This window comes from Pollachius pollachius, assembly GCF_949987615.1.
Source record: "Pollachius pollachius genome assembly, chromosome: 14".
In the NCBI taxonomy this organism is placed as follows: domain Eukaryota; kingdom Metazoa; phylum Chordata; class Actinopteri; order Gadiformes; family Gadidae; genus Pollachius; species Pollachius pollachius.
In genome coordinates this window covers 12363116-12375738 of record NC_136947.1, presented here as the reverse complement: position 1 = coordinate 12375738, position 12623 = coordinate 12363116, and the positions used below count along the sequence as shown (strand labels likewise).

General features: G+C 44.3%; 2 protein-coding genes across 2 annotated transcripts; both read right to left on the bottom strand.

Moving 5' to 3' along the window:
• Positions 1–138: 138 nt before the first annotated feature.
• Positions 139–5487, bottom strand: LOC307085946 (E3 ubiquitin-protein ligase TRIM21-like). Its single transcript, XM_079750897.1, has 7 exons — positions 4976–5487; positions 4200–4532; positions 2987–3058; positions 2522–2606; positions 2066–2155; positions 1889–1945; positions 139–1444 (listed from the first exon to the last, which is right to left on the bottom strand). The coding sequence occupies exons 1-7, from the start codon at positions 5231–5233 to the stop codon at positions 870–872; spliced, it is 1470 nt and encodes a 489-aa protein (XP_079607023.1). The 5' UTR covers positions 5234–5487; the 3' UTR covers positions 139–869.
• A 1180-nt stretch (positions 5488–6667) lies between these two features.
• LOC307085943 (uncharacterized protein) lies at positions 6668–10331 on the bottom strand. Its single transcript, XM_079750893.1, has 4 exons — positions 9978–10331; positions 9462–9592; positions 8777–8849; positions 6668–8616 (listed from the first exon to the last, which is right to left on the bottom strand). Exons 1-4 carry the CDS (start codon positions 10270–10272, stop codon positions 7616–7618), a joined length of 1500 nt encoding a protein of 499 aa, XP_079607019.1. The 5' UTR covers positions 10273–10331; the 3' UTR covers positions 6668–7615.
• Positions 10332–12623: the final 2292 nt, after the last annotated feature.

Here is a 12623-nt window from a genome sequence, read left to right as displayed (position 1 = left end):
CATATTCTTTTAGGTCCTGCCATCCAAAGTAGATATAAGGTGTGTCTCTTTAGCAGGTTTATGGATTATTATTGTGTGTTTGTCTTTTTATGACTAGGAAGCATACCATGAGATTAAAGAATGTTTTGTAATCATAAATTTAGACATTTAGTTATCTTTAATAGAATTCATTTGTCTTTTCAAATATACATTTTGTTTTACAGCTGTACAAATTCCCACATAGTTTTCTTTTTTTACTCTGTTTAAAAGTGAACATCAGTCCTAAAACCCAGGTGGACAGGAAGTGGAAGTACATCAAGAACTTCCTGTATGCAAAACATTTCTTGCTGATGGTGAGACATCCCAAATTAACATTGATAGCCAAGACTGTTATTGAATTGTGAAAGGATGCATTTTGTTTGTGCACTTACTTAAATACGTTGGAAACAATGTTCATAATCTATCTCAAATCAAGTTCAGAAAACAAGTTATCCTAACGCTGTCATAGCGTCTTATCAAAAGTGATTCATCTTTTAGATATTCTTTACAAATACTAAAGAAATCCCTGAGAAAAAAATATTGCATCAAATATCAATTTGAAGTGAAAAATCAAAATCAAATAAACAAAAATATTCCTCCACCTTAATCTGTGCCAACACTCTTCTGAACATTTTTGTTCATGTCCACAAATAGAGCAGTTCCTGCAAATAAAATCCAAGCCATACCCGTGCTGTAAAGATCCCTGTGCTAAAGTCCAGTCATAGTCTGTTGGTAATCCGGATATCCTTCATATTCATATCTCCCTGACTGGAGAACTGCAACCTTCATGATGAATTCATCGAGAACTACTAGGGGGTGACACTCTCCTTCTGAGTCCCCTCATGGCTGCACTAAGAGCCGTTGGCTACCTGGTGTGGTGGCTGGTTGTCCGAGGTGGCTCCCAGGATCCTAGCTCTGCTGTGGGGGTCTACACTGTAAAGCCCCAGCCCCAGGCACACAGGCTCCGTCATCTGGGCGTGGAACTTGTGCAGCCTGGTGAAGGCCCCATTGGCTCCAACCCCGGAGAAGGTGATGGATCCCTTCCGAAAATCCACGGCGACGGCCATGCGCTTGGACTTCAAGGCCGCGGTCAGCCTGGTCCGGACCTGCCTGTGCACGGCGTACAGCGGTTCCCCGTCTCCCTCACGCACGAGGCTCCAGGACCGCGAGTCGTCTCGGAACGTGCTGCTGCCCTTGCGTGGGATGCCCTTGTGGGTCACGGCGACCTCCCAGTGCCCCTCGGCCTCCACGGTCCACATGTGGGTCCCGACGCCAAAGCACTGGATGGAGAGGATCTGGGGCATGTAGTCGAAGCGGGTGTCGAGGATGGGGTAGTCGAGGTGCGCCTCCACCAGCTCCGCAGACCGCAGGTCCCCAGAGACCCAGACGTGAGGATTGGCGGTGCCCAGGTCCAGCGTGAGAGGAACTTCGGGATGGACCGGGTGGGGAGAAAGGTATAATGGAGAGAAAACCGTTTTAATGTTTGAGTTTAGGTTAACAAAAACTCTTTGGAATCAATTATCTAATACAGATCTAAGAGTTGTTGATATCTTAAAATTATTTAAAAAAAAGTACATTTTAACACTGAACTTAACCGGCCAGCACCATCACCATAGACACCATTTACTTTTCTTGACTAAAAGATTGAAAATGTTTGCTTGAATTCCTATGCATGTCAATTATGGCTCCCATTGCACTCCTGACCATCCCTGAAAGGAGGGATCCCCAACTCTGTGTTCATTCTTGAGATCTCTTCCATGCTAATTAAGGGGGATTTTCTTGCCCTCTGGGGGGCTACGGCTAGGTGGGTGTCATTGAATGGCCTGTTACGCCCTTTGAGACTGTAACTGTGATCAAGATCAAAACTTACCTTGAGCTTCATTCTCAGGGTCTCCGCGAAGATGTAGAGGATTTTCCACAAAGAGTTCTGCGTCAGTATTACGAAAAATGTAATTGTTTAATATGTAGTGTGGCACCTGCCATGTTCAGTACATTCTGTACGATGACACGCTGTATATCTCTGTGTTAAAGAACATGTCCTTCTCACCTGCGACGGTGGAGTAGATGTCATGCAGACGGGCCTGCTGGCTCTTCACTGTGTCGGTGAGCGTCTGGTTGTCCACTGAGAAACTATAGGCTGGATGGTTACGGTGAATTGGTTGGTTAGCGCATGGGTGCATCCAATCACATGAGAGAGGTAAGAAGAGATGTATAGACCATTAAAATATGGTCAATACCATTTTTCTATACTCTATACTTAAATTAAATGAACCGTTGGGCACAGAACGGACACAATGCAGATATGTATTCAATTGTTAAATCCAAAATATAATTTACCTCTTTAATATATATTATTAAATAATTGTCACATATAATTAAAAGATTAAAAATATTATATGTCTAAGTGTATAAATACCAGACTGATGGAATATTCCTTGTTGCTTTTTAAATCAAGCGTTAAAGAATTCTAGTATTTCAATGTTTGCCTGTGAGGTCCTCTTACAGTAGTACACTACGATGATCCAGAGGCAGAGCAGGATCACGGTCACGCTGTTGAGGGAAGAATCTCCCGGCTTGCGTTTCACTTTCTGTTAGAAAGAGAACACACAAGAGGACGTCAGTTACATTCAGTCTGCTGTTACGAGGCATTTAAGCGTACATTCGGTCTGATGTTACCAGGCATTTAAAATTACATTGGGTCAGGTGATGAAAAAATTACATAATTTAAAAAGGAAAAGTAAGGATATATCCTCGAAAATTAAAGAAAGTTCATTTCAAATTAAAACTAATTACATGTTAAAAGTAAAATAAATGTCAAATTGAGTTGTTAAAAGTAATTTCAGATTAAAAACTATTGAAATAATTTCAAGTTTAATTAATTCCACATTAACTCTGTTACACTCAATTTCAAATAAAATGTGAATAAAACATTTCAAATTAAAAGTTCCCTTCTGTTCAGGTTTCTCACATCATTGTCGATGTCATCCTGTAGCTTGTTGATTTGACCCTCGATCATTTGAAAACGTTGATCCATATACTCCTATAATGGACACACACACACACACACACACACATACAAAGTGAGCTTGTGGATCAAGTTAATCGAGTACTTTCACACAAACCTCTTCAACCTCCCCTGCCTATTCATCGACTGATTCACATATTCCATCCTTCTTATTCTTTAACTTGTTTGCTGTAGCCTCAACGACTGCTGCTTGTTGTTGACTAAATGCAGACATAGACAACAGATAACAATACACAACAACAATTTTGAGCCTCTAGCGAAATAAATCTGAAGCGAAAGAAAGTGAAATGCCCCGTTCACCCAGATCAGAGCTCAATCTGATGTGTGTGACTAAAGTGTGGAACACACTGGCCCAACCGTTGGCCATCTGAAATGTTTGGAGAGAGTTTGGGAAAAAATATATTTTCTTTGTGTTCAGCTGTGTTGGAAGCTTTTAGAACCGCACGTATGGTGTCTTGTCCGATTCAACTTAAAGGGGACATATCATACCACCAGGTGTGAGTGTGATTAGCCATTACAAGCAGGTTTGAAAATGTGCAGCATTGTGACATCACAGGTGGGCGTGTCCATCTACATGTGTGCTGGATAGATCAGTCTACCAGCCTACCCAGTAGACTAGCAAACACTGCTCATCTATCCGTCACACATCTAGGTGGACACACCCACCTGTGATGTCACAATGCTGCACATTTTGAAAACGGCTTGTAATGGCTAATCACACTCACACCTGGTGGTATGATATGTCCCCTTTAACAAAGTCTGAAAGCGTTGGCGGTCAGAGGATTGGAGGCATTGGATACTCTGATTGGTTGTGTGCTAGCAGCACACAACCAATCAGAGTTGTGTGCTGCTAGAACACAACCAGCGAATCAGTGCGGTGTGCGGGAGGGGCGGACTAGTGCCACGAGACTAGCGCCACCCGATGTCAAAGAGACTTATTGCATTGCGCGCATGTGCAGAACATATACGGTACTGTATTCTTGGAAGTAGTGTTCGTGGTACGTGTCAATGCAATTTTCGGCCGAACGGGTCAAGACGAGAGGCAACGGAGTGGTCGGGTCGGATGAAGGCAGTTGGCCATTGGCTTGAGTCCTGTTTGTGTGTTAAAGCCAGGTAAGGTTGGGGGGGGAACCCCACTGACTTAAAGAAGCATTACCGTCATCCTCCTGCCGAGGGCGCTGGCCGCGTCCGTCACTAGCGCGCTCCGCTTGCCCTCCAGCGTGCAGGCGCTGCACACGTAGCGCCGCGACGTGGGGCAATAGTAGCGCAGCACCTGGTCCTCGTGTTGCGGGCACTTCCTGTCGGGCAGGTCGGCCAGCGGGGGCACCAGGAGGTGGGCCGCGAAGGCCCGGCGCTCCAGGTGCGTCTGGACATGCTCGCTGCACAGCGACACCTCGCACTTCAGACATGTCTTCACGGCCAGAGGCTTGTCGTCGTCGTCGTCGTCGTCGGGGCAACAGTCGCAGTACACCTTTGCCGCCTTTTTCTCCTGGGGAAGAGGAAATGTGACGACTTAGACTGTTCTGATTGGCTTAAAACAAACGGATGTTAAGTAATGTTGTTTTTTTAAGTTTATATAGAGCAGATTTCGACTTTGCTTGCAACATCAGCTTTTCACTATAGATGAGATTATGCAAATCAAAATAAAATTGGTCATGTGCTATGATAACCAAGCAGTTAAGAATATACTGTCTACATTAGGCCTACTGTCATTATCATTAGTCATTTAGACATTAGCTGTACCTGTACCACAATATTAAATCAAAGTATCATAATGATAATATATTATTGACGACATCACATGAGCATATTTTTCAACAACCCAAACTCATAACCATGGATGGCCAGTCAGAGGCGGAGAGAGGCCACTACACAAACAACGACTTTTACAAAACACGAGATAACGAGGGGCTCCTCTTCATGTGGGCCTACCATCTGCTTCAAGGTCTCCTTGAAGTCGTCAACGATGCTAGCCAACGCGTAACTCTTCTGGACCTCCACGATCTTCCCGAAATAGGCCCTGCAGTCTGGGCAGCGGAAGGGCATCTCCGTGGAGTGGCCCACCATGCTCTCCAGACACGACATGCAGATGCTGTGGCCGCACTGTAGTTGGCGCGGCTCGGTAAAGAGGTCCTGGCACACCGGGCACGTCAGCAGCACCTCGAGCGTAGTCTTCTCTCGATCGTCCATCTTCTCAGCGGATTTCTTCGTTCAGGAAGTCAATGGAGAATTGGAGAGGGGGGGGGGGGGGGGGGGGTTACCTACCTGTCGCAATGGTTAACTAGCAAATTAATCAGACAGCACTCGCTCTCTCGGTTCTTGACCGCGATTAAGTTCTGGAAAATGACATACGTGTAAGGTCATTGCATGACTCAAATAATGAATCAATTAGTGACGAATCTAGAAATTTCGCATGTCGTCTTTATGTGACAGAGATATCAGAAGCGAAAGCAATGTTGTGACTGGCAGTCCAGTTCCTGGTGGGGCGGAGCCTAAAGTTTTCAGTTTGTTTAATGTTCGGTGCGTGAATTAGCTTAATATTTCACTGTTTAATATCACTTTGAAAGGCTTTGACAAATGATAAGCATTGGCAGGGGAATAAAATCACATTGTTAAACTGTTTACAATGATCTATTTAACATTTTTAAGTTTAGGAATCTTTGAAACCCCGAAACTGTAAAACAGGGCATTTGCTTGGAAACATGTTTTTAGGGAACACCCTAAGGTTACCGTTGCTAACCTAAGGCTAGGTGTGATGGGTCCCAACGTTTTGATTTACCAAATCATGCCGATGACCATTAACTCAGGTGGGTGAGGGGGAAACCAGAACACACACACCCACCCACCCACACACACACACACACACACTCATCATTCTTCTGTTCTCCCAAGGAATGCTAGAAGAGGTGATGACATCACTGTGCTGAAGATATCTGGGCAAAGGCGCAGTGAATTGAGGTAAGAAGATTCTTTTCTTGGTAAAAAAAAAACAAAGTTACTGGCTTAGATTCACCTTCGGTCTTCGAAATGACAGATGATGGACTACAGAAGGAAATCCGAACCTGAAAGAATAGTTCCATATTGGTCTTTATTTCTAGGTACGGGGGAAACCGAAAGCAGGGATAATACAATATTTTGACACTACTTCATTCAAACATTGCCCTTCCAGAGACTAGCCCCCTTGTAGGCAAATCTCGTATCACACAGGTTAATTAAGGTATTTTGGTTCAAGAATGGGAGTGATTCAAAAAGGGGTAAATCTGGCCAGCCCTGCTGTTTCAGACCCACCAATCATGGCTTTGAGTCAGAACGGAAAATAGCATTCCCTCATGTAATGGTCCAGGTGAGCAAGTCTCATAGGCCTGTCCCTTGAGCCCACACACCCCCCTTACCCCCTTGTTCGACTCCCCCTCCTTCAATGCTCCCTGATCACCCATGTCTCATTACCCCGGTCATTGCAGGGTTAACAGGATGTTGGTTCAGATTGTCTGAAACAAGTTAGTTTGGCCGTTTACATTAGCAGTATCCTGTACCCTTCCGTTAGATGTGTCTGTATTGTGGTTCAAGTTTTAAACGGGTAAAGTTCCAGCACTTAAGCAGTATACAAAGGATAGATTTACCGTGTGAATCGTGACGGCAGGCGTTTAATGAATGCAGAACCAGAATTTACACTTTTGGATTTAAAATGTTCCACTTTAGCAAAAAATGTTTTTATTTGGAATGACTGAAGATTTTTTTATAATGACATTTTGCGAAGAATAACAGTAACAAAAATAACAACATATAAAAATACTTTATGAACATCTTTGACAGATATAATGAAGTACAAAAAAAAACAATACTACAATGTTTTTATATATATATATATATATATATAAACATTGAAAAAACAAAAGCACAAGTAAATATCCCTCATGGGGAAGATCAAAGTTTGGTCTATTCAGTTATAAAAACTGAAAATGTAGGATAGGATTAGACAAAATTGATGTACTTCTATTTGCCTACTGACTATAAAGTAACTGCACGTGCGTTGATTTGAATTGAAACCTTGAACATAAAGAGCATTAGCCAGTAGGTAGCAAACTGATCCCTTGTACATCTGTACAGAACTGTTAAACTTCAGTTATCTTAATATTAGAGCTTGTAATGTCATTGCATGACAGTACTGCAACGGCTTCCGAATAAACGCTGAAACCCGAAACGGTATTCATTTCACATCCTCTCATGTGTTGGAGCCTGAATAGAAATGAAAATATAAAAGACAAAAACGTATTCCAAAAGGGACTTCCTACTCCAAAAAGGATGGAGTCCTCATAGGCTCAATCTGCCTTTTCACTCACGAAAAGTTGTTTCCTGCTAACTGCTAACTCAGTGCCTAACATGTCTCCCGATGCTGAAGCCCTTCTGTGCACAGGGACAGATGATTTCAGACAGAACATAACAGCCAATAAGAGCTTGAACTTACACCAGCGACAGGTGTCAAAGACTTTGCGCAAATCCAGTGTAATACCCACCATCGCGTTCCCTGGAACAGCACACTTGTGCTTTTAAAAAGGCGTTCCTTCCTCTGCGTTATCCAACCAACCCGGCGATCTTCCTGAAGGAGGGGACCAGGAAGCCACACTTGTCCATGTTGTGCTTCTCCAGGTTGCGGGCGATGCGGAAGGTCTTCCCGCAGATGGAGCACACGTACGGCTTCTCCCCGCTGTGGAACCTCAGGTGCGCCTTGAGGTTCTCCCGCAGGCGGAAGCTCTTGCCGCACTGCGAGCAGTCGTGCGGCCGCTCGCCGGTGTGGAAGCGGGCGTGGCGCCGCAGGGTCTTGCGCAGCGCGAAGGTCTTGGGGCAGCGGGGGCACGCGTATGGCTTCTCGCCCGTGTGGAAGCGCGCGTGGCGCCGGAGGATCTTCCGCCGCTTGAACTTCTTGCCGCACACCTTGCAGGGGTAGCCGTCCCGCGTGTGCGACACCACCCCCTGCAGGCGCCACACGCCGTTACTGCAGGCTGTGTAGCAGCACAGGCGGTGGCCCGTGTGCAGGCCCTGGTGGCGCCGGAGGTCTTTCGGGGGAGGGGGCGGGGAGAAGGACGACGAAGGCGCCGTCGGCGATCCGGATTTGTGACGGGCCACGACCCTCCTGGGAGCGCCCGACGGCTTTGGGGCCGAGTCGATGTCAACCAGCTGCACCGAGCAAGGCCGCACCAGGCCGCGGTTGGCGCGCTTCAGCTTCATCTGGAGGTCGTTGGCCGCCGCCACCTTGGATGGGGAAACACACTCCCACGCCTCGACCTGCGGCAAGGGGGCCACGGCGGCCCCGTCGGAGGGGAGGGGTCTGCAGGCCTGGCCCTGGGCCGTGCTCACAGTGGTCTGCTGAGGCTCAGGCCGGAGCGTTGGGGGCGCCGCCGCCGGCTTGGTGGTAGCCACCTCCAGAGCCTGGTGCTCCTGTTTGGGGAAGGGCGGGCAGACGGACTCCACCGGTCCCTCAGTGACGACCTCGCTCTCTGGCTCGGCTTTGACCAGCGGGGGCTGCTTTGGCCTGGATGGGGTGGACGGAGGACAACTGGGATGTCTGTGATGGTCTGTGGAAAGAAAATAGGTTTGAGTTGGAATAAAATAGATAGATAGATATAATGTAATATGTGTTATTTAAATTATTTCATTTAATATGATAGCATCAAAAGAAGGGAGCAGGGAACAAGGGAATGATTATAACAAGTGTATTGAGAATCATTTTCTCACCATGGCTAATGGCGCCTTTAACACAACTAGGTGGCGTTGGAAAGTTGCTTTCAGCAGGGCTTTGATTTGCATTCTGAAAAGGTAAAGGAAGTTATTATGACCTTGTAATCCCTTCATTGTAGAGCCAAGAAAGTTTGACACAAAGAATGATGACTTTGTATAACAAGGTATATGGGAGCATAACGGTGTGGATAGTTTATTTGTTTCATGATTCTTATGCATTTCAATCGATTCACAACTTCCAGAGAAATATTTTTTTTGCCTGAGGTCTTAGATTTGCCTTTATGTGTTCACAATATTTCAATCAGTTTTTATAACTTCTTCAAAATTTAAAGCGACGAAAATCTAATACACATTTTGCTCTTCTTTCGTGCAATAATATGCCTCACCACATTTCTGTGCATAATGCTCTTATAAAAAAACAAGTTGCAGATATTCAAAAATGTGGGGGAGACTTCGGAGAGATGAGGCCTGGATAGATAACTCCCAGAAGTCACATTGGCTTTAGCACCAGTAACAAAGTCCTGACCCTAGAAATTGCAAATTCGTCTGAATTAAAATTCCCAAAATGTTTTTAACATCAAAAATTGACATAACGCTAAGGAAATTGACTCGATTTCCAGTCACTTTAAAATAACAGGTTTCGGTAAAAGCACTAAGATTTAAATAACTCAGCATCGCCAACCTCTTTCACAAGTAACCCCAGGCGTTCGCCATGGCCATTTTCCTCCTCTGTGGGGGTGTCTGTTGAAGAAACCCCCTGCTCCTCCTCTTGGCTTTTCAAACAATCAGCCCTTCCTCTCAAGTTTAGGGAACCTATGAGGGAAATGGGGGGAGGTGGGATCGGCGAGGAAGGGGGACACACATTCCAACAGATCAGCAGGATTAACTGCGGTGCGTAATTCTCGACCTTTGAGTGTGGAAACATGACGAGGAGTTGTAACAACAAAACAAACTCGTCTTTTTCACAATCGTGCATATAACAGTGGTAAATAGAGGGTTACCATGCACAAAATATTAATCAGATAATGCAAACAATAGAAATCATCCTAGTAATTCGTATCCTTGCAATTTTCAAATCATTGTCAAACCTCAAATTGCCGTTTACAGTGGTTAGATTATAAAATATGTAAGTTACGTCGGACAACGTTGAACGTAAAGGAAGTAAACTCTGCAAAAAAGAGCTGATAAGCTTTCTTACCAGAATGCTGGGCTGTTTCGTCCCTCGATTGGTGTCCATTGAATTGAACTCCAATGCTACATGGCACCGCCTTTCCGACCGATTCTGTCTGCCATTGCAGTATTTCCAGCGTTTCGTTTCCTCCCCCGCCTTTTACCATGGACACAACACATGCCTGGTAGCGAGTCTCGAACAGTTTTGTTATTTCCACCGTCGCGACCTTTACCAATTCGCTTAAAACGGACTCCACCTGAGCGCGAAAGTTTAAATCCGGGGCCGACATGTTTGCAGTTTTTTTCCTGTGCAAATCATTCATTGATAATGATTGAATTTGCTATGTTACAGATTCTAGGATCTTCCGTCTTTATTTACCCGATAACAAACACATGGTTTGAGAAAGAGGCGTGTATAAATTGACGCATGCGTGCTGCGGAGTTTCAGGAACAAGTGAAGGCAGATCACATGCTCCCGGGTGTTGTAATTCTCGTAATACGCTGTAAACGGTTATATTAATGGCTCCGAATAGGGTTAGTTAAGATATTTGGTTTCAAACAGTTACAATTTCTTAAGGCGGGGTAAAACAAATTTGAAATGAGTATTAAGTAGAATCACCAAAAGACGGGTTTCATTTGGAAGAATTCAATAAATAAATCTAGCCAAATTTTGCGTATTGGTTAATCCTACAGTTAGTCATACATTACAACATGTTCTTCCCTTAGGTCCGGGAAATAAAATTGACACACTGTGGTTAGTCCAACTGATCTGGATTTATACAAGTGACAACTAGATTAAAAAAAAGCAACTTTTATATTCAGAAAGGTGATTTGATAATGTTTAAGTTTCGTTCTGAAACTAAAACCAACGACTTTTTAGGTATTATTAGACCTTTTTTATAATTTCGAAAAGAAATCTGTTTGCTGTTGCTATCGATCATAGACAGAGGCTGTGTGCCCTGCAAGGTCTGTTCTCTAGCTCAAGACATTCAGCGTCGTCCTTGAAGGGGTGGTTGCACTTTGTTTAAGTCATATGATGGCAAAGGATAGAGAATAGACCAACCATTCAAATTTTAGGGTGGAGCAGGAGAATTTGTCTCTCAACACATACCAGACTATGTGCTTCAACACTGACTTTTCAGTGCTCTGGGTTCCTGCCCACTAGGCAACTTTTAAAGTCGGGGCAGCCTTCAGTAGTACACACTGTATGACTGTATGAATGTATCTTCACTCCAGAAAACAATTAGAACAAAGGCCAAAATAGCCAAGATGAATGAGCCCAAGGATTTCAGGAGAAGCAAACAAGATAAAGCAGATCCAGGATCCACAAATTATTAGCTCTAATACATGAACATGGTGAGATGGACATTCTTCCAAGCATTGTGTAGTTGGAGAGGTATAGGCTAAACAACATGTAAAGGGAGGTCATATAGGATAACTTGAACAATGTTATGGGATGTGTGTGTGAGAAGGGAACAAGGTGTAGGTGGTGTGTTTTATTAGATCCGTCGACTATACCGCCTCACGGGAGGTGGATTTTGTGAAACCTGTTGTCCAGTAACGGTTGTTAACGGGTCGGTGGGGAGACTCGCCCAGCCCTTAACTATCGTATTAACCAGACACCTACCCCGCTTGCTTTGGCGCCCCACCCCCCTGAGCATAACCCTGGTCAGGGCCGTGGCTGCCGATCGCGTCTGTGTGATAGCTCTCCCCTGGGATCTGTGCACTTGGAAGTTTGCTAGGATGGTTAAAGAGTTAGGAAATAACTAACTCTAGGGATATGTTTCTTCGAACTTGACTTAGTAACCTCTATGATCCACGACACTTATACTGATTCTACTGACCGTTCACGAAGCGTTATTATATTCCTCTTTAAAAGGAATTCACTGATTGGTGGAAAAAAGGATGGGTTGATTATAGTTTTATTTGCTGGAATGATATTTGGGACATTGCAATAAGCAAAATAAACGGTCAAAAAAGAGTGATAAAACGCACGCTGTAAAGGCTAATAATATGTGGTCAAGGATATTTCTAATAAAGTAAAAAAGTCTGTTGCACATATTGGGTATATATCTAATATATCTAAGTCTTTTGAGTATTTTTGCTATCAAATTCTACCTCTCTCCAATGGGTTGGTGGTCGTCATCTTTTCTTGCTGACGAAAAAGTCTATTCAATTGGTTCCATGGCAGGTGGCCTACGGAGGGCGGGAGGAATCCTTCCTTTGTGGGCTGAGGGATAAGGCTTGCTTCCAATGGGCTGAGTTTTTGTAGAGTGTTTGGAGAGAAGTTCTTTCTAAATTTTCGAGTCCAATTTTCTAAGTTCAGTTTCATCTGTTGAATGAGTCTGGGTGGATTTCCTCCATGGTGTCCCCGTGGCCAGGATTCCCGGATACTCGATTCTTCTGCATTAGTCAGCTCCTTTATTCAGTTTATATCTAAGTTACCTCCCCTTTCTATGGATCCTTAACCTTGACTTACACAGCTGGGTTCCATGTATTCATTAAAAATACTGATGAGTTACTGCCCTTCAGCTGGTTTTGAGCTAGGTTCGGATAAAAATCTGCACATCAGCTAGTTTAGGCTTTTACCCTGGCAAATCTTTCTTAGCCTGAGCGGTCCATTCTACTTGAACCTTCACTTCAGTTCTAGCAGCTATCTCCATCTATACCTTCT

Bases quoted from the DNA above. Each gene is read 5' to 3' on its own strand.
- LOC307085946 (XM_079750897.1), bottom strand. From the start codon at position 5,233: ATGGACGATCGAGAGAAGACTACGCTCGAGGTGCTGCTGACGTGCCCG. The intron at 2,607-2,986 runs GTGAGAAACCTG...TCTTTCTAACAG, and splicing joins AGGATGACATCGACAATGAT to AAAGTGAAACGCAAGCCGGG. The intron at 2,156-2,521 runs GTAAGAGGACCT...GTAACCATCCAG, and splicing joins GATCATCGTAGTGTACTACT to CCTATAGTTTCTCAGTGGAC.
- LOC307085943 (XM_079750893.1), bottom strand. From the start codon at position 10,272: ATGAATGATTTGCACAGGAAAAAAACTGCAAACATGTCGGCCCCGGAT. The intron at 9,593-9,977 runs GTAAGAAAGCTT...TTTCCCTCATAG, and splicing joins CGAAACAGCCCAGCATTCTG to GTTCCCTAAACTTGAGAGGA. The intron at 8,617-8,776 runs GTGAGAAAATGA...TTCTTTCCACAG, and splicing joins TAAAGGCGCCATTAGCCATG to ACCATCACAGACATCCCAGT.